Source organism: Dysidea avara, chromosome 6, assembly GCF_963678975.1.
Source record: "Dysidea avara chromosome 6, odDysAvar1.4, whole genome shotgun sequence".
NCBI classification, from domain to species: Eukaryota; Metazoa; Porifera; class Demospongiae; order Dictyoceratida; family Dysideidae; genus Dysidea; species Dysidea avara.
Genome location: NC_089277.1, coordinates 3,173,555 through 3,198,298, shown reverse-complemented (window position 1 = coordinate 3,198,298; position 24,744 = coordinate 3,173,555). Strand labels below are relative to the sequence as shown.

The 24,744-nt window shown below is 38.6% G+C and overlaps 1 protein-coding gene across 4 annotated transcripts in view; it reads left to right on the top strand.

Annotated features, from left to right (window-relative positions):
* Nucleotides 1-24,744, top strand: part of LOC136257281 (uncharacterized) — a 265,717-nt gene that overhangs the window by 213,212 nt on the left and 27,761 nt on the right. For all 4 annotated transcript variants that reach the window (XM_066050375.1, XM_066050376.1, XM_066050377.1 and 1 more), the window contains one exon: nucleotides 9,186-9,252. In XM_066050375.1, the coding sequence (XP_065906447.1) occupies nucleotides 9,186-9,252 (67 nt within the window). The remainder of the gene's footprint in view (nucleotides 1-9,185; nucleotides 9,253-24,744) is intronic.

The following is a 24,744-nucleotide window of genomic DNA, read 5'->3' as shown; positions in this document are numbered from 1 at the left end:
ATTACCTTGTAGAAAGATCAGCTAGAAGAAGTCACCTTGTAGAGAGTTCAGTTACAAAGAAACCACCATGTAGAGAGTTCAACTACAAAGAAACTATCATGTAGAGAGATCAGCTACAAACTAGTGACCCTGTAGAGACATCAGCTAGAAGAAGGTACTTTGTAGAGAGTTCAGCTACAAAGAAACCATCATGTAGAGAGTTCAACTACAAAGAAACTATCATGTAGAGAGATCAGCTACAAACAATTCACCCTGTAGAGAGTTCAGCAAGAAGAAGTCACCTTGTAGAGAGTTCAGCTACAAAGAATCCATCATGTAGAGAGTTCAGCTGCAAACAAATCACCCTGTAGAGAGTTTCAGCTATGAAAAGATCACTCTGTAGAGAGTTCAGCTAGAAGAAGTCACCTTGTAGAGAGCTCAGCTACAAGAAATCACCATGTAGACAGTTCAGTTGCAACAAAATTACCTTGTGGAGAATTCAGCTGCAAACAAATCACCCTGTAGAAAGATCAGCTAGAAGAAGTTACTTTTAGAGAATTCAGCTACAAAGAAACCATCATGTAGAGAGTTCGGCTACAAACAAGTCACTCTGTATAGAGATCAGCTAGAAGAAGTTACCTTGTAGAGAGATCAGCTACAAACAATTCACCCTGTACAGAGATCAGTTTGAAGAAGTTGTTTGTAGAGAGTTCAGCTACAAACAAATCACCCTGTAGAAAGATCAGCTAGAAGAAGTCACCTTGTAGAGAGTTCAGTTGCAAAGAAACCACCATGTAGAGAGTTCAGCTACAAACAAATCACTCTGTAGAGAGATCAGCTAGAAGAGGTCACTTGTAGAGAGCTCAGCTACAAACAAATCACTCTGTAGAGAGATCAGCTAGAAGAGGTTACTTGTAGAGAGCTCAGCTACAAACAATTCACCCTGTGCAGAGATCAACTAAAGAAGTTACCTTGCAGAGAGTTCAGCTGCAAAGAAACCATCATGTAGAGAGTTCAACTATAAACAAATCACCTTGTAGAAAGATCAGCTAGAAGAAATCACCTTGTAGAGAGTTCAGTTACAAAGAAACCACCATACAGAGAGTTCAGCTACAAACTAGTGACCCTGTAGAGACATCAGCTAGAAGAAGTTACCTTGTAGAGAGTTCAGCTACAAAGAAACCATCATGTAGAGAGTTCAACTACAAACAAGTGACCCTGTAGAGACATCAGCTAGAAGAAGTTACCTTGTAGAGAGTTCAGCTGCAAAGAAACCATGTTGTAGAGAGTTCAGTTGCAAAGAAACCACCATGTAGAGAGTTCAGCTGCGAAGAAACCATCATGTAGAGAGTTCAGCTACAAACAAATCGCCTTGTAGAAATATCAGCTACAAGAAGTCATTTTGTAGAGTGTTCAGTTATACAGAAACCACCGTGTAGAGTGTTCTGTAATAAATATATGTATTATATATATATATATATATATATATATATATATATATATAATTTGTACATTTACTGATAAAATATTTAAAGTATTTAACATCTACTTCATCTTTTCTTCTTCCTGTGGTAAAGAAAAGAAAATCCCCAAAGCCGGCCATAATACAAACACAAAAAGAAGTGAAATCTAATCAAAAACAGCTAAGCTGTAAAAAAAGGTGCGGCCCCAAAAAGACCATGGTGAAAAAAGATTTGAAATCCAAGGTGGCGGCCAAGAAATGGCTGTGATGGTAGGTTAATGGTAAAAATTTTAATAACGACAATTCAGGTGAATTTTGTGCCAAGACCATATTCACCTGAATTGTCGTTATTAAAATTTTTACCATTAACCTACCATCATAGCCATTTCTTGGCCGCCACCTTGGATTTCACATCTTTTTTCACCATGGCCTTTTTGGAGCCGCACCTTTTTTTACAGCTTAGCTGTTTTTGATTAGATCACTATTACTATCTATAAAAACTACCTTGGTACAACAATCAATAAACAATGTAGGATTTTCAAAATGCATACAAGTTAGAATTGGCTAATGTTATAGGCTATTATATCAACAGCAGAACTGCTGGGAACTTCAAATGTACTGTCTCTTATTCTGTATGTTATAAAGAATTGTTTATCACACAATTTTAATCATCACTGAGGTGGGTGATAATTTACCTGATTGTATTGAGAAACAAACTACTAAATAACTCATAACAATTAACACTTTCAGAGTACACACATGCATAAAAACTATAGGAAAACTGATTACAAATCAGTTTATGGCCAGCAGAAATTTCATAACCCACCACATAATATAAAATATAAATAACACACACAAAAAGGAAAGGGCGCGTAGGAAGCAGGGGCGGATCCAGGGAGGGGGCTTTGGGGGCTGAAGCCCACCCCTTCATATTTAGGCTTTACTTGATCAATATGCTGAGTATTATAATGAAATTTTGTCTTAGCATAATTATATGATCACTAATAATACAAATACTCATAAAACCACCTTATAAACATCTTTCCAAGGTATTATCAGTGGATTTATGCTAAAGTTTATGCAACAAGGACCCGGATCAGCATTGGAGGTGTACAAGATCGAGATACTCTAATAGAACAGTCAGCTAACTACTCTAATAGAACATTCACTGGAAACATGTAGTTGGTTCTGTTATGGAATTTTTCCAAATCTGCCTGCACCTATACATACAATGAAGTGCATTGGTCTGTTTAAAGGGCTTCATTCATCTACTTGTGTAGTTAATATGTATGGCAATACTTAATTCAGGTACACCATTTACATTAAAAATGCTCTCAGATTCAATCTTGTATTGTTCATATTTCAAAATTTTCCACTTTCAACATTATTATTCTAGCATGCACCTATTCAGTGTTGTGCAATTGTGAGAGGGGTGCATCATGTACTTGGTTGTCTGTACCTATCCAAGCTTTTCCATGAGCAAAATGCTTCAGAGAGCCATACCTATAATCTAAAGGCAGTATATAAAATATCTACAGGCAGAAAATATTATGAATTTTATGGGGAAATGTCTCCAAATTGCAGTATTTTAGCAACTATTTTTCAAAATTTTCCTGGGGGGGCATGCCCCATACCCCCCTAGTTCCAGCATGCTTTGCACATCTCTACCCAAGAGATTAGACCTGGAGGTAGCCCCCCCCTTTTATAAATCCTAAATCCGCCCCTGGGAAGATATTTAACTTATGGGTGCACAGTGGTAAAGCTGAGACCAAAAAAAAAGTCTCAAGCTGATAACAATGGCTGCAACTTCTATTGCTGAAAATATTTTATAACGACATAGTTGACTACACAACTTCTCTGAATGAATACTGTGACTGCTTTATTAGAGTCATTGACTGCTCTATTAGAGTATCTCAATCGTTTCAGTAATATAATATAATACAGTGTGCTGACACCCGTTAGTTACGCCACTGGAAATATTTATGGGTGCCCATGCACCCATGTTTCCTACGTCCCTGGAAAGTATGCGTTGTGCAGATGTTGCAATAAGCATGACATATTTAGAATGAGCTACACAGAACTGTGAAGCTAACAATTGGGAGTGGTATTAGTAAGACTATACCTATAAAGTGTGAGAAAGTGGAGTTAAAAACAAGTTTGAAGTATATAATAAAATTTGGATGAGAAGGATTGATGAATAATCAAAAATATTTAATTCATTTTTATTAAAACATTACGTAGTGTGTTAGGCCATACCTATGTTATTTGCCAAATCCTGGTACCAGAAAAATGACTCAGTCAATGAAGAAATATACAGCTACTGCATTGTCTACAGACATGTCAAACAAGTTACAAGCCACCAAGCTGTTATGAAGGAATCTAAACAGGGTTTGTAGTTGCACACATAGGACAGTGAGATATTAACAGACAGTGCTATAAAGTTTTTGTATAGTACTAGCTCAAATGGATGTCATGAACTAGAAATTATAGCATGCTGTTTCCAATGATCTATATGTTCATAGATAACTTTGAAATAATAATGCTTTACAAGAGCAAAAGTTTGTACAATGCATTTTATTAAAACAACTGGCAAGTTTAAAATTTGAATTATCTTCTTTTTGGAACAATTGTAAATTTCATGGTCTTATTTTACTATAATCCATGGAAAATTTAGTTGGTCAGGTCCAAGCAATAACTTTTCAAATAGGTATAGCCTTATCTCCTCTTATATTATGTGATATATAGTGGCCTTACACATGATACAGATGTATAAGCTGTTACTGATGTTAAAAGGTATAGGGTAATGTGTATTTTGTTTTCATGAGATTCAGTTGTGTGCAAAGTAGCCAAATAATACATGGAACTATATATACAGGTATCAAGACACACGGTAGTGTGTCGTGCGGCCCAAGAAGCCGGCGCGTAACACCCGTGAGTATATTGATAGCAAGAAAGAAAACGCAATTTTCGCACCTCCGTAGCTCTGTGATTCCTTGATGAAACAAGACGATTTTTGCTGTGGACATGCCCTCCAACTGCAGCACTCCACGTTCCAAATTTGAGCGAAACCGCTTCGCGCGTTCCCGAGATATGCGACTTCAAAAATTGGCTCAGTTTCTTCGTTTTTTTTCTTCTTATTGTTCTTTTTCTTGTCGCACACTTACAAAAACTGCTATAAAACTCGAACGCCATATCCGATTGCCTTGAAATTTGGTACACAGAAGGGGGATATAAAGGTGCATATTGGTACCAACTTTGGCTGGAATACGATAAACAGGCAAAGAGTTATGAGCGATTATTGACGAAAAATAACACCAATATGTTGTCACGCCTACAGGGTAAACCGCGTATGGGAAGAAGCTGAAAATCGGTGGGTGAATAGGTTAACTATTGAACCTCAAACGTTTTGTGGTTTGAAAGAAATCGAGCTAAAAAACAGGAAGATACAACGAAAAAACCAACAGTGTGTAACAATTACGCAATCGAGATTAGCTAATAAAAAAATCGACTGCTTGCCACGCCTACCAGATAAACCGCTTGGGGTAATGCTTTGAAAATCGTTGTACAGATGGAGTAATCATCTTAGAAAGGCTCATCAATGGTGTAGAAGAATCAGACTTAAAGCCACGGAGTTATAACACGAAATCCAACTTGGTGCAGCAAGTGCGAGATCGAGATACTCTAATAGAGCAGTCATCCTAATAGAGCAGTCACCCTGAAGAGAATTCAAGAGATCAGCTAGAAACAAGAAACCTGTATAGAGATCAGCTACACACAAGTCACCCTGTAGAGAGATCAGCTAGAAGAAGTTACCTTGTAGGGAGTTCATGCAACTATGGAAAGGGATAGTTCAGCTAGAAAAAATCACCTTGTAGAGTTCAGCTACAAAGAAACCACCATGTAGAGAGTTCAGCTACAAACAAATCGCCCTGTGGAGAGATCAATAGAAGAAGTTACCTTGCAGAGAGTTCAGCTACAAAGAAACCATCATGTAGAGAGTTCAGCTACAAACAAATCTCCCTGTAGAGAGATTAGCTAGAAGAAGTTACCTTGTAGAGAGTTCAGCTACAAAGAAACGATCATGTAGAGAGTTCAGCTACAAACAAATCACCCTGTAGAAAGATCAGCTAGAAGAGGTCACCTTGTAGAGAGTTCAGTTACAAAGAAACCACCATGTAGAGAGTTCAGCTACAAACTAGTGACTTTGTAGAGACATCAGCTAGAAGAAGTTACCTTGTAGAGAGTTCAGCTTCAAACAAATCACCCTGTAGAAAGATCAGCTAGAAGAGGTCACCTTGTAGAGAGTTCAGTTACAAAGAAACCACCATGTAGAGAGTTCAGCTACAAACTAGTGACTTTGTAGAGACATCAGCTAGAAGAAGTTACCTTGTAGAGAGTTCAGCTACAAAGAAACCATTCTTTAAAGAGCTCAGCTGCAAACAAATCACCTGTACAGAATTCAGCTACAAATAAATCACCCTGTAGAAAGATGAAAAGATGAGCTAGAAAAAGTTACCTTGTAGAGAGTTCAGTTACAAAGAAACCACCATGTAGAGAATTCAGCTACAAACTAGTGACCCTGTAAAGACATCAGCTAGAAGAAGTTACCTTGAGAGAGTTCAGCTACAAAGAAACCATTATTTAAAGAGCTCAGCTGCACACAAATCGCCTATACAGAATTCAGCTGCAAACAAATCATCTATACAGAATTCAGCTACAAACAAATCACCATGTAGAGAGGCTACAAACAAATCACCATGTAGAGAGATCAGCTAGAAGAAGTTATCTTGTAGATAGTTCAGCTACAAGCAAATCACCCTGTAGAGAGATCAGCTAGAAGAAGTTTGCTTGTAGAGAGTTCAGCTACAAAGAAACCATCATTTAGAGAGTTCAGCTTCAAACAAATCACCTGTAGAGAGTTCAACTACAAACAAATCTCCCTGTAGAGAGATCAGCTAGAAGAAGTCACCTTGTAGAAAGTTCAGTTACAAAGAAACCACCATGTAGAGAGTTCAGCTACAAACTAGTAACCTTGTAGAGACATCAGCTAGAAGAAGTTACCTTGTAGAGAGTTCAGCTACAAGCAAATCACCCTGTAGAGAGATCAGCTAGAAGAAGTTTGCTTGTAGAGAGTTCAGCTACAAAGAAACCATCATTTAGAGAGTTCAGCTTCAAACAAATCACCTGTAGAGAGTTCAACTACAAACAAATCTCCCTGTAGAGAGATCAGCTAGAAGAAGTCACCTTGTAGAAAGTTCAGTTACAAAGAAACCACCATGTAGAGAGTTCAGCTACAAACTAGTAACCTTGTAGAGACATCAGCTAGAAGAAGTTACCTTGTAGAGAGTTCAGCTACAAAGAAACCATTCTGTTTAGAGCTCAGCTGTAAACAAATCACCTGTACAGAATTCAGCTACAAACAAATCACCCTGTAGAGAGGTCAGCTAGAAGAAATTACCTTGTACATAGTTCAGTTACAAAGAAACCACCAAGTAGAGAGTTCAGCTGCAAAGAAATCACCCTGTATAAAATTCTGCAACAAGCAAATTTCCCTGTAGAAAGATCAGTTAGAAGAAGTTACCTTTTAGAGAGTTCAGCTACAAAGAAACCATTCTGTAAAGAGCTCAGCTGCAAACATATCACCTGTACAGAATTCAGCTACAAACAAATCACCCTGTAGAGAGATCAGCTAGAAGAAATTACTTTGTAGAGAGTTCAGCTACAAAGAAACCACCATGTAGAGAGTTCAGCTACAAAGAAATCACCCTGTATAAAATTCTGCCACAAGCAAATTGCCCTGTAGAAAGATCAGTTAGAAGAAGTTACCTTTTAGAGAGTTCAGCTACAAAGAAACCATTCTGTAAAGAGCTCAGCTGCAAACAAATCACCTGTACAGAATTCAGCTACAAACAAATCACCCTGTAGAGAGATCAGCTAGAGGAAGTTACCTTGTAGAGAGTGAAGCTACAAACAAATCATCCTATTGAAAGATCAGCTAGAAGAAGTCACCTTGTAGAAAGTTCAGTTACAAAGAAACCACCATGTAGAGAGTTCAGCTACAAACTAGCCACCTTGTAGAGACATCAGCTAGAAAAGTTACCTTGTAGAGAGTTCAGCTACAAAGAAACCATTCTGTAAAGAGCTCAGCTGCAAACAAATCACCTGTACAGAATTCAGATCACCTGTAGAGAGTTCAGCTACAAACAAATCTCCCTGTAGAGAGATCAGCTAGAAGAAGTTACCTTGTAGAGAGTGAAGCTACAAACAAATCACCCTATTGAAAGATCAGCTAGAAGAAGTCACCTTGTAGAAAGTTTAGTTACAAAGAAACCACCATGTAGAGAGTTCAGCTACAAACTAGTCACCTTGTAGAGACATCAGCTAGAAAAGTTACCTTGTAGAGAGTTCAGCTACAAAGAAACCATTCTGTAAAGAGCTCAGCTGCAAACAAATCACCTGTACAGAATTCAGCTACAAACAAATCAGCCTGTAGAGAGATCAGCTAGAAGAAATTACCTTGTAGATAGTTCAGCTACAAACAAATCACCCTGTAGAAAGATCAGTTAGAAGAAGTTACTTTGTAGAGAGTTAAGCTACAAAGAAACCGTAAAGAGCTCAGCTGCAAACAAATCACCTGTACAGAATTCAGCTACAAACAAATCACCCTGTAGAGAGATCAGCTAGAAGAAGTTACCTTGTAGATAGTTCAGCTACAAACAAATCTCCCTGTAGAGAGATCAGCTAGAAGAAATTACCTTGTAGAGAGTTCAGCTACAAAGAAACCATCATGTAGAGAGTTCAGCTGCAAAGAAATCACCACTGCCCAAATTTCAAGGCAATAGCTCTTTCCAATCTGAAGTTATCAATTGTCAATGTTGGCAAATTGGATGTGTGGAAGGCCCCTTTTCGCAAATCCGGTCACATATGTATTATATTTTACCGGATTTGCGAAAAAGGGTCTTCCACACACATCCAATTCTATGAACTTGAATGACCATACCTTTGTGCTCAAAGAAGATACTAACCTGAAATTTTGTTCATGTATTAACCTATGTTGTTACTCATCACTGTCCAAATTTCAAGGCAATACTATTTTCCTATCTGACATTATGAACTGCCAAAGTTCGTAAATTGGATGTGTGTGGAAGACCCCTTTTCGCAAATCCGGTCACATATATATAATTTGTATATACATTTACTGATAAAATATTTAAAGTACATCTACTTCATCTTTTCTTCTTCCTGTAGTAAAGAAAAAAAACATAGGTTAAAAAAGTCCCAAGCTGGCCATAGGCCGGCTTTGGGGTATACAAATACAAAAAGAAATGAAATCTAATCCAAAACAGCCAAGCTGTAATAAAAGTGTGCGGCCCTCAGAAAGGCTATGGTGAAAAAAGATGTGAAATCCAAGGTGGCGGCCAAGAAATGGCTGTGATGGTAGGTTAATGGTAAAAATTATAATAACGACAATTCAGGTGAATTTTTGTGCCGCTTCACAAAATTTACCTGAATTGTCATTATTAAAATTTTTACCATTAACCTACCATCACAGCCATTTCTTGGCCGCCACCTTGGATTTCACATCTTTTTTCACCATAGCCTTTCTGAGGGCCGCACACTTTTTTTACAGCTTGGCTGTTTTGGATTAGATAATATGTATGTGTAGTGTTGCAATACTGTAAAGGGATTGTTTAGAGTATCTTTGAAACATTAATTCTTTATTCTAAATGCACTAATGTTACAGGAGTACAGAAGGAAAATTGAAGAAATGTTGAAGGATAGTGCCTCTCAATCACCTGAAGTACAAAAAGGTATCACTTTACCTCTATACCAATGTTTAGAATGATGTGCTAATGTATATATGCCATAATAATGTTGTAAAACATTGGTCACCAGTATCAGTGAACCTATGCACAGTTGTTATTTGAAGTCAAAGATGAGGGGAGAAAGAAAGATACTAATGAAAGACACTAGCTAGTTACTGTAAGGCAAGAAATTTCATGGGATACAAGTTTTCATGGTTTTTGTGGACATCTTATCAACAAAATTTAAATATTTTACAGCCCTGGTACAAGTTGTATGGAAATCGATGTCTTAACCACAAAGATTTATTACACAAAAATTACTAATTTTACCACATTTTGGCAATCCTTAAAAATTCAATACCACAAAAATTTCTTGGCTTACAGTAAGTTTATGGCATTCTTTTATGATTTGGTGGTTGATAAGTGTTAGTGTTTGAAGTGCTATTTTAGAAGCCTGCAGAAAATGAATTTGGTAATTGTGGTAGCAAATTGCACGTTTTGGAAAGTACACACAGAAGGACATAATAATTATTATTGCTCTGTGCATTTGCTTGGAAAGATCAAGTACTCTAATATAACAGTCACACTTGATAACACAGCTTATTGCTATTTGATGATCAGCATACTCTAATAGAACAGTCTTAAGCAATAAATTGACTGAATTTTGGAAAACCATTGATCTATGCACAATAGCGCTTTTGTAAATTGCGTTTGAAAACAATGAGTAAATGATGCAACTTCCAGAAAAGAATTTACGCAAGTTTTATCACCTCATCGGTTACTCTAATAGATACATACTGGACATCATCATGTTCACCTGCTCAAATAAAGTTCAAAAATCCTGTTTTCATTTCCATACAGGCATACACAGAAGGATTTGTGAGTTAAAAAGGCTTGTTTATGTTGTGGTGATGAAAGAATTTACCAATGATCGTTCTTCAGTGAATTCACCTTCTTCACAGAAACATGCGGTACCTTGGGAAAAGCTATACATAAGTGGATTCGCAATTACCCAAATTTCAACTCCTTACACTATATATTAGTAAGCTATGATAGTTTATGTAAATGCCTGTAGATTATTTTCTCAATGGCTTCTGTACATATATTTGCTTGTCCGACTGTCTAGTGCTGTATTTCCCACATTGCTCAACTTATGAAACTGAATCTTAGCCAGTCGATTCCTCTGTTCCTATAGATAACAATTAAGAACAAATAAAATAAATTTTGAAAAATGTGTGGATATTGACGGTTTTCTAAGATTAGGTCACATATGTGACCTTCCATACACAACCAATTTACCAGCTTTGCCGAGTCATAATTGCATATGAGAAAATACTATTGACTTGAAATTTACTTAGTAGTGAGTACCAACATAGCTTACTGGATGGAGAAAATATCAGGTTGGTATGTTTCTTGCAGAGTAAGTTATGGTCTTCCATGTTCATAGGAGTGAATGATCCCTTTTCGCAAATTTGATTATGGGGTCTTGCTATGGTAAGAGTAAGTGAATATCAAAGTACTCTTCTAGAACAGTCACTAAACAGTGTGATAAGTACTAGTAATAGCATGGGTGGGAGTGAAATTTGGGATAAATACCACGAGTGTTGTATTGGAAATGGGGATAAATTTCATGAGGTGAAGCCGAGTGAAATTTACCATTTCCAATACAACAAGAGTGGTATTTATCCCAAATTTCACTGCTACCCATGCTATTCCCAGTTAATACCATACTCGCTGCATATACGCATGCTGTGCATTAGCGTTGCTATGTAGCTACGCAATTTGTCACTATGTACTAAACATGTGTCAACACTAATTGTTAACATAAATTCTAGCCAATGAAATTGCTATTACAACTTTTTCACTGCTACCAGTGAAATACGGGATAAATTTCACTGCTACTATTGAGACTTTTGTATGGGCAGTGAAACAGGTATGGTATTAGTACTAGTAATAGCATGGGTAGCAGTGAAATTTGGGATAAATACCACGAGTGTTGTATTGGAAATGGAGATAAATTTCATGAGGCGAAGCCGAGTGAAATTTACCATTTTCAATACAACAAGAGTGGTATTTATCCCAAAATTTCACTGCTATACCCTTGCTATTCCCAGTTAATACCATACTTGCTGCATATACGCATGCTGTGCATTAGCGTTGCTATGTACGCATTTTGTCACTATGTACTAACACGCGTCAACACTAATTGGAGCTACATTGTTAACATAAATTCTAGCCAATGAAATTGCAATTACAACTTTTTCACTGCTACCAGTGAAATACGGGATAAATTTCACTGCTACTATTGAGACTTTTGTATGGGCAGTGAAACAGGTATGGTATTATAACTATGTATTTTGGAAATTATGATGTAATATAGATTTTTGCTGAATGAAATAGATAATTTTTTAGCATGATGTGGATTAAACATGATAAGTGGGAAACTGAAAAGTTTGGAATGAAAAATAGGTGGATAATAAAGCAAAATAGACCATCCTTACCAAAGGATGTATCATGAAGGTGAAGGCCATTTACTGCCATTGTTTTCTAAATTATGCTGAAACTGATTATGACTGTAATCTTCACTAACTGTTTGCAATAATTTCTTACATTCCACAGAACTGTTTTATTTTTAAATCCTTATCATGGCTAGTTTCTTGTCAATTTGGTGTTGTAGATGTGTGTATATACTCATGTTCACTATTTGTGATAAAGCAGCCAAGTGTCATCTTCAGTTGATATACTGTATAACAATATCTTGATTTTAACTAAAAGAATGTTTAAGGTGGTGTTAAATCATTTAAGCAGAGGAGTATCCAGGATTTTCTGGAAGGGGAAGTGCATGGAATGTCTTTGGGAAAGACCTGGGTGCTTTCCCTATACCACATTTGAATGAAAATGTTGCATACACAAAGTGTGTCCTTCTTTGGCTGTAACATTAAAAGGTGCTGTTTGTGCATCTAACTAGCTAAAACCTATACACTGCTGTTTATGCAATTTATAGAAACTATAAACCTATTGTGACTAACCATAGATCCCAGGATAGAGATCTCCACATACTTGCTGTACTTTGTGCTCAGACCATCTGCACCATTTATTAATAATTGGTGTTGACTGGGTGAAAAAAGTTGAATCATTGTTCTACTGTCAATCTCATATTGCTTTCTTCAGTAATCTTTATCTTTACTGTGAATAGGGTAAATAGGGCATAAAGGCGATTGTGGAGCATATATATCAAGTCACTGCCAGACCTATGCAAGTGACTTTAACTTTGGCTAGCTTAAGTCTCGAATTGTTTAATCACTTTATTGTATGAACCTCAAATTCGGTCCATAAGTATATATAACTTGGGTTGAGCAACTGAACCAATGAAGTCAGTAGTCCATTTTTCCTTTGGCACTGTGTGTTGGAATCCTATCATTTGAACAATGCAGCAAACTTTGGCTAGTTCTAACTGCCTGAAATATCATCTTCTTAGCTTGCAATTTTTTTAATGTACTTACCAATCATTCATTATTCGAACTGAAGTGAACTTATCATCCCTACTGTCCACTGAACAGAGAAAAAACATGGCACAGTCAAGTTACCAATGCATTTATTCACAGATGTCTTTGTATAAAGGTGTTGAAGGAGGTGCAGAAGGAGGTGTTGAAAACAGCAGATTCCAATCCTGGGGGGTGTAAAGGATCTATGGACTATCTAATCTTCACTTCCAGACAACATGCTGAAAGCAAACTTCAACTTCTTAACACACAGGAACCCTTGATCCACATCTGAGTTATTTAGTTGGCAATACTTTCTTCCTGGCATACATTGTTCTTGGTTGGTCCCCCTGTTGATGGTCAGGCACTTCAGACTTGGCTTGTACTCCAATATATTTGAAACATCACATGCGCACAACATGTTACAAATCTTCAACATCAACTATTCATGGTTTGTGCTAACCTGATACACGTATAACATGACCACTCAAATTTATTGCAGCTCCTGCCTTGTAATATGTCTCAAAAATAAGCCAAAAGTCTTCACCATTGCCACCATGCATTACATGCACAATTGATCACATGATACAATACTTGAATTCTGCATTAATGCGATATGATCCTCAAAAGTAGTACAGTGCGCTGCCAGTGTGCAAGCAGCTACTGAGAACTCCAGGGCTGTAAGATTTGGTGTGGTTTTTAATTTTTGAAAAAAGCTGTCTCTGAAAGGGGAGGCTTATCTGAACCATCCGAACTCCCCTCGCTATGCCCTTGTTAAGAGCAGCTATACAATTTTATTGAATAACATGTTTGTGGTGACGTGCAAACAAAATTAATGTGGAAACCCATAGACCATAGTGAAGCATCTCAGATGACTATCAGAACAAGGCAGCCAGGCTACTGTTGTTGATACAACTAACATTATAGTTCATTAGATAATTCACTTGCCAATAGCACCAGCTGCCATCACGTGATCACTGCTTTATAGAACACACCCTGACTAGCCACACAGTATGCTTTCTCAATCAATAACTCATAAATATGCACCACAGACCATCACAATTTCCAGCATCAAGTAAGTGTTATTCCACAATAGGTTGCTTTGAATTTTCATGATTTGGCCTTGATGGGGTTGTTTGCCAGTGTTGTAGTCAAGTTGTGCACTTTTTAAGTTTTCATACTGTTATTAGTAAAAAGGAAGTTGTAAGAGGAGAAAATGAAATTATCAGTGCTAGTTTGTTCATTGGCCAAATTATTGAAGAGTCGAATTAGAGTTAGATATGCATGAATGTTATTTCACAAAACTTTGCATGCTAAACTAAAGTGTCACAGGCTATCACAGGGGGACCACAATTACTGTGTATAGCTGTACATATACATTGTTTTTAAAGTCTGCTAAAAACTATAAGTGTACAACATCAGAAGGCGATTGATCACATTCATGACATTGTAAATTGCTAAAACTATCCAGAGTAATCCTACCAGTTGGTTCTATGACTGGAAATAGGTTACATGAACACTTTCTGATATTCTGTCATGGAAAATTGAAGGAACAACCCCACACAGGTGGCACGATGCATTATGTGCGTGACACTGAAATTAGCCAATTTGAAGTTAATCCTACCAGCTCATTTTGCAACTACAAATAGACAACTGACTGACAGTCTGATCACCAAAATTGAAGTGATTCAGCTACTGAAGAAAATTGCTACAAGCAAGACGACCAGGAAGTACAGTAAAATACTTAAAGCTCTGCCTATGCTTGTGTGTATGAAAAATACAGTGCTCAAGGCGTGTCTCAGGCAATTACAGCATTTGGCTTTGCCTCATGCTGTATTAGCTTCTAGACACACCCTAGTCTTGCGTGCCGGATGGTTTGTGTGGGGGCAGCCAATAAGCCATCTTGTCACTGTTGCACAATTTCTGTGAACTTACTGGAATGCAATTAGATTACATCACGGTATTGTTTTATGGCAAGGATGATGTAATAATCATTCCAATCACCTTTGTGAGCATACTTAAGACGAAAATTGTACTGGTAATGTCCTGGTGACGTATTTGAAAAAATGGCTGAACATCCTCCTTGACAATTCTGTCATTTTACAAATCTATAGTGAACCATAATTATTCCTATAACAACGCTTTTAAGAGCTCTGTACTAGGGAAACAAAGATACTAATCCCATGGCATTGTTAAACTTTGGAAAAAGGTAATCTGTAGCCTAGATTCAGTTCTTCATTACACTAAGAATTTGAATAATTGGTGTTTGTTTCGTCACAGCGTCCACAAAGTGGTCTGATTGGTTCTGCCAACATTCCGGCAGTGGTCACAGAATGTGTGCAACAGTGACCAGATGGTTTATTTACCACCCCCCACACAAACCGTCTGGCACACGAGACTAGACACACCATTCGTGTTGTATTCTTTGCATATACAAGGTGGTGCTTTTAACTATAACATAAAGTCTAGACTAACATGATGAGTTAACATCTTGTACTGCCAATATGTGACTGGGTCTGGCAAAACTGGTCTTATCACCCATGATAGCAGATTTGATCTTTCACCAAGAACACAAAGCTACATAAATAAACTATCAAATTTCACAATCAAAATCAGCCGGACTTGAGTGGTCTGTTTTTTCTGGCTGCTTTTCCCAAGCACATTGGCAATTTGTACAAGCAGTCTGGGGCCCCAATGGAGTCTGGGGATGGTTGTGTGTGGCTGTACAGCTTCGTGGAGTTGAATAAAGACATGTGCAGTAAATGTCCTTTCATTTTAGCCAGTTTTGAGACCTTAATGGTTCATAACTTGGCCCAATTCATCCCTACTCCTTCCTCTTTAATTATTTCAAACAATCCCTTTCCCTCCTCCAGCCCTACCTTCCGCCCTTTTTGGAGCTCGCCTGGTACAGTCAACCTCAGTATAAAAACTATCTTAAATGGGAGAAAACTTAAGTGTTGGCTACTTCTACTGTGGATGCTCTTGAAGGTAAGAAATTGTAAATTGTGAAAAAATTTGGTACACCTAGCTTCTATAATTGGCAAGCTACAACACACTGAATACTTAATACCAGAATTTCTCGATAGTTTTAAATAGGCAATAAGACTGTTTTTGTCAGACTGGGTCACATATCTCAAAGTGTAAGTTCACTGTTAGCTTGTTTATCATATATATATAATATTTATGTCGCATATTGTGAGAATTAATTAAAACAAAACAAGCAGCTCGATGCTAAAATATAACATTTCCAGTTTTTGAATATCTCTCATAGTGTATGGTGTATGGATGCATATTCAATTATTGGTCAGATGTAAGAAAAGTATGCTTGTGTTCTTGGCATCAGTTTAAGAACATTGTTTCAAAACTTTTTTGCAAGCAGAAATGCAAGATTGCACTTTATTACAAATGCATGCAATATAGTCTGACCAGGAGAAGTTACAATTAATGATAACAGCCAGGTATTTATTCACTTTCTTTAGGGTGTAGTAAATTTTGTACATCAAGATGATGGTGAACTGTTTGTTGGTAGTTGTAAGGTGCATGTTCACATTTATAGAGAGGTTAAACATCATCTACAGCTTATTCCAACAAGAAACAGTTAATGTGATTGCATAATCAACATTAACCCATTCCAAAGTGCTTTTAGTATATGTAGAGAAAATGGCATTTGAAAGTTCAGACAGTATCTCAATGAATAAAACTTTGAGGCTTTGCTGTTTAACTTTGTGGACAGAGTCTCACCAGTGCTTCTAAACACAAGAAAGGCTGTATGTGAAAGTTTTGTGGCATTAAAGCAAGGTATATAGTGTCTTGGCTTGTGCTATACCAGTTGTGTTTTGCTGCTGGATTGGAAGGTTTCGTAACCCACTTGTGTTGAAGTGTTGGTGAATTTTGTTGCAGTGTCACTCTGGCCTATAGGGAATATCACGCTGGTATCTATTAAGGAATTAATTTTAATTGCCTTTTTTGACTGGAGCTCTTTTGGTGAACTATGCAACATCATGAAAGCTAAAATGGCAGCTTTTTGGGGGGCTGCGTTCCCCAAACCCCTTGCTGCCAGAAATTCTATACTAGGGCCAGTCCCCCCTCACTTCCTCCATCACTGTACAGTGCATGAGAAGATAGTGATATGTATAGTAATGTAAGTTCTCTACTAAATTATTAGAGCAATTTACATGACCTTTTTGTTCTTGAGAAGTGAAACATTACATTCTTAAAAGTTTCACTGGCTTTATACTGCAGTAGTTTGGCTGTTAAGCACGTGTGCTTACAAAAGCTCTCAAAGTATAACATTATTTATGTACAATTTAACTAACAAGTGAGCACTTGAAGCATACAATCACCAACTACACTGTACAGTGTGTGGTATTGTGGTCATCTATGTATACTATTGTTACGTGGTAGGATTCAGCTTCAAGCGGTGGATCAACGCTAGCTGGCACTTCACTCGTGTTATCACTTATTAAGACTCTAATACGCATGCGCAAAATACCATGCTATAACACTCCCCCCTACAAAGCTCCCCCCACATGCATGCAGCATATCACACATACACACATAAATACAAAAAGGAGGTAGCTACTAAAATACAGAGGGAATACAAGGTAAAGCCTACAATAAACAAGTTACCAAATAGTTCAAAAGTTCAAGCACGGTGTGATCAAACGGCCTGAGACAGGGCATCAGCAATAACATTGTCTCTACCTTTAATATGTTCAATGTCTAAGTTATACTCCTGCAAAGCCAAACTCCAGCAAACCAAACGTTGGTTGTGATTCTTCATCTTGTTAATAAACACCAATGGATTATGGTCAGTGAAAACTTTAACAGGAGTAACAGTTGACCCAACATAAACTTCAAAATGTTGTAGAGACAGCAAAAGTGCAAGAGTTTCCTTTTCACTTGTTGAATAATTCCTTTGGTGGCAGTTCAACTTCTTCAAATAATAGCACACAGGATGGTCCACTCCAGAAGGGTCTTCTTGAAGCAGCACAGCTCCAATACCAACATCGCTGGCGTCCACAAACAATTTAAACTGCTTCTGAAAGTCAGGTGCCTTTAGAACAGGACCAGAAAGTAGTATTAACCTAATCTTCTCAAAAACACTTCTACACTCAGGAGACCAGTGGAACTTCTTGCCCTTCTTCAGCATTGCAGTGAGTGGCTCAGCAATAGTAGAGAAGTTGTGGCAAAACTTCTGGTAATAACCAGCCATCCCTAGAAATTGTGTCAGCTGGCGCTGGTCAGTAGGAACTGGAGATATAGCAATAGCTTCCACCTTGGCAGTAACTGGAGTTATCCAGCCTTGTCCTACAACATGTCCAAAGAACTCTACACGAGCATGACAAAACTCTGTCTTCACTAGATTCACAGTCAGTTTGGCCTCTCTCAAACGGCACAAAAACTCATGAAGTTGCTTCACATGATGGTCCCAATCATTACTATACACAATAATGTCGTCAATGTAGGCCTGGCAACCTTCCAAACCACCAATACGATTAATCATGCGCTGGAAAGTGGCAGGAGCATTCTTCATTCCAAATGGCATGACTGTGTACCGATATAAACCATCAGGAGTAACAAATGCAGATATCTCTCTTGCTCTCTCAGTAAGTGGCACCTGCCAATAACCCTTCAGTAGGTCAAACTTGGTGATATAACGGGAGTGACCAACAGAGTCAATACAGTCTTCCACTCTAGGTAATGGAAAGGAGTCTGACTTGGTTACTGTATTTACCTTCCTAAAATCGGTACAGAACCGATAGCTGCCATCTGCTTTCGGGACCAGCACACATGGGGAACTCCATTCACTCTGGCTTGGTTCTACAATACCATGTTTTAGCATATACTGCACTTCCTTCCTCAAGGCTGCTAGTTTACTTGGGTGGAGTCTGTAAGGGTGCTGTTTAATAGGACGAGCATCCCCCACATCAACATCATGACAAGCAATGGTGGTTCTACATGGCACATCAGGGAATACAACAACAAATTCTCTCACCAACCTTGTTACTGCCTCTCTCTCCCTACAAGGTAGATGTCGCAGTTTCTCATCTAAACATTGTAAAACATCAGAGTTCTGGAGTCGAACAGATTCCCTGGGCTCATCCTCAATCATCATTGGTTGGGTCACATTACTGGGATCACTTGGTGGTGAACTAACAACACTCACGGTCTTTGGAATTCCCTGCATGTCTGGTTTCTCATGGTAAGCCTTCAACATATTCACATGACAAAGTCTCTTAGCTTTGCGACGTCCTGGAGTACTGATAATGTAATCTACACTGTTCACCTTTTCGTCAACTGTAAATGGTCCACAATAACGTGCTTGTAGAGGACTTCCATGCACTGGCAGTAGCACCAGTACCTTATCACCACATTTAAAAACTCGATCTCTGGCTTTCTGGTCATACCACGTCTTCATTGCAGATTGTGTTTTCTTGAGATGTTTCTGAGCAAGCTCATTGGCTGTGTATAGTCGGTCACGAACATTGGACATACGAGTTAACAGACTCTCTGGAGCATCATCTAGTAACCAAGTTTCCTTGAGCAACTTAAGAGGACCACGTGGTACATGTCCAAACACAAGTTCAAAGGGACTAAAGCCAAGAGATTCTTGGACGGATTCTCTTGCAGCAAATAGCAAAAGAGGAATACCCTCATCCCAGTCCTTGTTCTCCTGAAAACAGTATGCTCGCATCATGGATTTCAAGGTTTGATGAAATCTTTCCAAGGCTCCCTGCGATTGAGGATGATAGGGAGACGACTTCACTTGCTTAATGCCAAGTTGGAGCATCACATCCTGAAACAAATGGGACATAAAGTTGGAGCCCTGATCTGATTGCACTGACTTGGGCAATCCCACCAAGGTGAAAAACTTAATCAGAGCTCTAACAATCTTCGGGGCTTTGATAGTCCTTAAAGGAATTGCTTCTGGGAAACGTGTAGAGGCACACATAATCGTGAGCAGATACTGATTCCCATCCTTTGTCTTTGGCAGTGGCCCAACACAGTCTATTATGACATGAGAAAATGGTTCAGTGGTGACAGGAATTGGTTTCAGGGGTGCTGGTGGAGGTTTTTGATTGGGCTTCCCAACCAATTGACAAGTATGGCAGGTACGACAATACTGCTTCACATCCTTCCTCACTCCAGGCCAATAAAAGTGATCCAATATCTTGCGGTAAGTTTTGTTTACCCCTAGATGTCCAGCCATTGGTGTTTCATGGGCAAGACTTAGAACATCACTTCGGTACGTAGGTGGAAGCACTACTTGATAAATTACCTTCCACTCATGTGATGCTGGAACTTCAGGAGGTCTCCACTTCCTCATCAGAATACCATTTTTCCGAAAATAACAACCAGGCACCATAGCAGCCTCTTGTTCATCCACAGCATGAAGGGCTAACTGTCTAATCTCTTCATCTTTCTCTTGTTCCTTGATCAGTGATTCCCGAGACAACAAACAATCATCTTTCACTTGGGACACTGCGTCCTTTGCAGAAGTAGATGTTAAAACCTTTGGAGCCTCATCATCAAGAATCGTGCCAGCCACACCTTCAAGGGGATCTCCCTTAACAGCAGAGACATCCGGAGTGGATTACTTAGATGCAGCTCTGGACATAGCCCGTGTCACAGCACAAGCTGAAAATAATTCTGGTGCATTGATCAGCATCTCTTCATTGCATGGCATGGCATCTGTGAAACATGGGGATTTGTCACTACCTTGCCTCCAGCCAGATCATTACCCAGTATAAGATCAACCCCCTGAACTGGGAGAGAATGTCTCACTCCTAAAACAACTGGACCATTCACTAAGGGACTCCTCAAACAAACCTTATGCAATGGCACATTGAAGATACCCAACTCCACTCCTTGTAGCAACACTGTCATACCAGTATCAGACTGGGAGCAAAAGGGTAGCACACTGTCTAAGATTAAGGACTGTGAAGCACCTGTATCTCTCAAAATAGTGACAGGTTTCTTACTTGGTGTGTCTACTAATGATACACTGCCGCGAGATATAAATGGTCCATATTCTTCTGGGATATTCACATTACTAAGTTGTGACACAAGAAGATCTGGCTTTGACTTATCATTCTTCTTCTGAAGAGCACGGCACTCTGACATAACATGACCTTTTCGCCGACAATAATAGCACGTAGGTCCACCAGGAAGTAAAGCACCTCGGCCATTAGTCTTTCCAGGACCAGCTGAATGACCACTCCGGTTGGTGTTTCCATTGGGAGTAGTACTGGTATCACTAGAGTTATCAGTACGGATTGCAGTCTTGCCATATGATTTGTGGGTCAAAGCATAATCATCAGCACGAGTGGCTGCTTGGTGGAGGGTGTCTATCTTTTGCTCATCCAGGTAGGTCTTGATATCAGTTGGGAGACAGTTCTTGAATTCCTCCATTAGCACTAATTGCCTCAGTTTAACCAAATTCCTTCTGAACTTCCTTGGATACACACCAACGGTCAAATAATGTCTCCTTAGATCGTGCAAACGCAACATAAGTCTGGGAGTCATTCTTCCTGCTGTTCCTAAACTTCTGTCTGTAGGCCTCCGGTACTAATTCATAGGCTCTGAGGACAGCACTCTTCACAGTGTCATATCCTGAACTTTGATCCACTGATAAGGCTGAATAAGCTTCACGTGCTTTACCAAGCAGAGCACTTTGGAGCAGGAGTGTCCATACTTCTCTGGGCCAAGACAGGCTTGAAGCCACCTTCTCAAAGTGTAAGAAGTATTTATCCACTTTTGTTTCTTGAAAGGGAGGCACAAAGCGAACATGCTTACTCACTTCAAAATCACTACGATGGGGGGTGGGGCTTGCTGTGGCAGTAGCTGCCGCTAACTCTAACTCCTTTATCTTTAATTGCATCTTCAACTCACGCTCTTTTAGCTCCATTTCCTTCAGCTTTAGTTGGCTCTCGCGTTCCTTTTCCTTATCTTTCAGTTCGAGTTTCTTCAGCTCTACCACATTAGTGCTAGTTAGCGAATCTTCATCGTCAGAAACGATTTCTTCTTCCACTAAATGCTCTATAAGCAGCCTTCGAATATCGCTCTTCTTCATAGTACTAGTAATTTCCAACTTATAATGTTGAGCAAGAGCGGATAAGTCCACTTTCTTCAGTGGTACTAAGGTTGACAATTTAGGAGAGTCCACAAAAGATTCGACGCTAAACGACATGATGACTCGTAGATACAACAAGGTAATAGTAGTGAAAATACGAAACAGTTTCGTCAGCCAGCAATTCTAGTAGTGTAATAATACAATTCCAAAAGTTGCCCACCGCCGCTGGTAACAATCCGATCCCTAACAAACGAGAACACAGAAAGAAACAATGCCAAATAACAAAATTCACACCTGTTCGGGCACCATTCAACCCGGTGCCAAGGAATTCGAGTTTGGGGTTAGAAGTGTGAAGTGGTACTAAGTGGTGTAAACTGGCCACGACAATTGGCGATAATTCAACAGCAAATACAACTTCTGTACTTCAAGATCTTCAAAAGATCAAGCTTCGGACAAGCCCCCAAGTTACGCGGTAGGATTCGGCTTCAAGCGGTGGATCAACACTAGCTGGCACTTCACTCATGTTATCACTTATTAAGACTCTAATACGCATGCGCAAAATACCATGCTATAACACTATGGCTTATTAGCCTGCAATATGTATGGTACAATAACTTAACCCCTCCTCACATGTGTTTTATTAATTCTCATTGATAATAAATGATAAACAATTGACCATACTGGATTATAACTGTTTGATCATAACATGTGGGACCATCACAGGGTCATGCATCAAAACAAGTACATATTTGGCAATTTAATAAAGCAAGCGTTCAAGTTGAAATGACTGTAAGCAACAAATCAAAGAACCAGCCTTTTTGTTTGGTGAATATTGTTGCATTGGCTAAGAATTGATTGTATAAAGCTATTAGGATCTGCACTTTGGGGAGACAATGTTTTCTTTAGAAAGTATTTATGTTGTCGTATAGATAAGGTGTCCTCAATCCTCTTTTGGAAGACTGTGAAGTGGAAGTTCATCTTCTGCGAAGTTGGCTTAGCAGCTGCAAGATTATCCACCTACTTTGAACACTTCCTTCTTTTGTGTTACAACCATTTCTTTGTTAATTTGACCTTAATCATTGCAAATGTGTCAGCCATATTATGAATTGCAGTCTTTCTGATGACACAAAAATCTATTCTGTTATTCAGAGCTTTGATGATCACCTTAGGCTGCAAAGTGATGTTGACCAATTGTTGCAATGGTCTCACACATGGTTGCTTCGGTTCAATATAGCTAAATGTAAGCTGATGTAGATTGGTAACTCTGCTCCGTTCACGTACTCAATGCTGGATAGTTCCACCAACTTACCCTTTGAAATCACAGAAGTGCAAGAAGAAATACATCTTGGTATTTGGTGCACTAAAGACTTGAAACCATCTCTACAGTGTCAGAAGGCTGCAGCAAAAGCTATGCTACTTCTTGGTTTATTAAGAAGGTCCTTCAAACTTATTTCTGTTGACTTGTTGACTTTTTTGTACAAAATTTATGTCAGACCTCACCTGGAGTATAGCATCCAGGTCTGGAGCCCTTACTTAGCAAAGATATTGATCTCCTAGAGAAAGTACAGAGATGTGCCACTAAGTTATTACCAAGTTTATTTGATTTACCATACGAAACTTGTCTAGAGAGACTTGGTTTATATTCACTGTACTGTAGACGTCAAAGGGGAGATCTAAATGAGGCCTACAAGATATTGAAATGGTTACTATGACATCAATCCTACCTCGTTTTTCATTTTGAGTAATACGGATACTACCAGAGGTCACCACCATAAACTCTCTAAATTTCGATCTCGGCTGCTAGTGAGGCATAATTTTTTCACCAACAGAGTAGTTAATTTGTGGAATTCTCTTCCAGTAGATGTTATTTCTGCACCAACAGTAGCATTATTTAAGAAGAATCTTGGAGAACAACAGGATATGGGCACTCTCAAAGGCCTGCGTCCTAGTTTGACAGTCTTGTACTGCCAAGCAATTTTTGCCCATTAACCCACACAAAATGCAGCTATGTGCTATTGTGTGAATACACTTAAATTTACCAATGATCAAGGAGTAATCACATCATTACATACCAATGGAGTCATGATTATGCATATCTACTGATGCGCACGCATAATTTCTTCAATTGTGTGTGGCACTAACATCTAGCTATAATGTTGGTGGATTCATGAACAAAGAGTGCCTGACGTCATAGTTTTTATAATGTAGGTTGGCCTTGTGCACTGGAATTTCTGTGCATCTGTGCAGTACTCATGCAGATCCCATCACAACCATGCACATACATAAAAGAATTAGATTTGAGCGGCAGAAAAATACCACAATTGGGATGAACTCTACTTCATTTGGATGATGTTGCATGAACTAACATAAAGTGTCTGAGTGTGGTATGAGGATCAGTTTACCAATAGTTGGTGCATCACCACAATGAGCTAAATTCTAATTCAACTTGCATTTGTCACATATAGTGGTATATATTTAGAGTGTTATCAATTTGAGTAACTGAATTGGGGTTCTGTTTCTACATCCTAGTCAGGGTATTGTTGTGTTGTTTACTTATTGCATGACAAAGTGTGTATGCAGCAAAGTGCAGAGTATGGGTATTCAAGTTAATCAGCAATACTGAGCAAAAAGGTCAACACCAGCATGTGTTTTTGGATAGAGAACAGTTGTATTTTATTTGCTTTCAGAATTAAGGCATCAGCATAGCCCAGGTGAATCCTTCATACGAAGAGTGGTTGCTCAATTAGAGGTCAGGTGTGTTATATTAGAGTAGTTAAACGGATATAAAGTAATAGAGCTTCTGGAAGTTTCAGCTGTCCCTGTAGAGTTACCAAGGAGTGAAAATGTGTTTGTGTCTCCCTACACATTGAAGACTGCAATAGCAACTAAATGATCTTGTCCCCATGATTCGTCACCTGGTAAGGTAGCTGTATGTTCTAT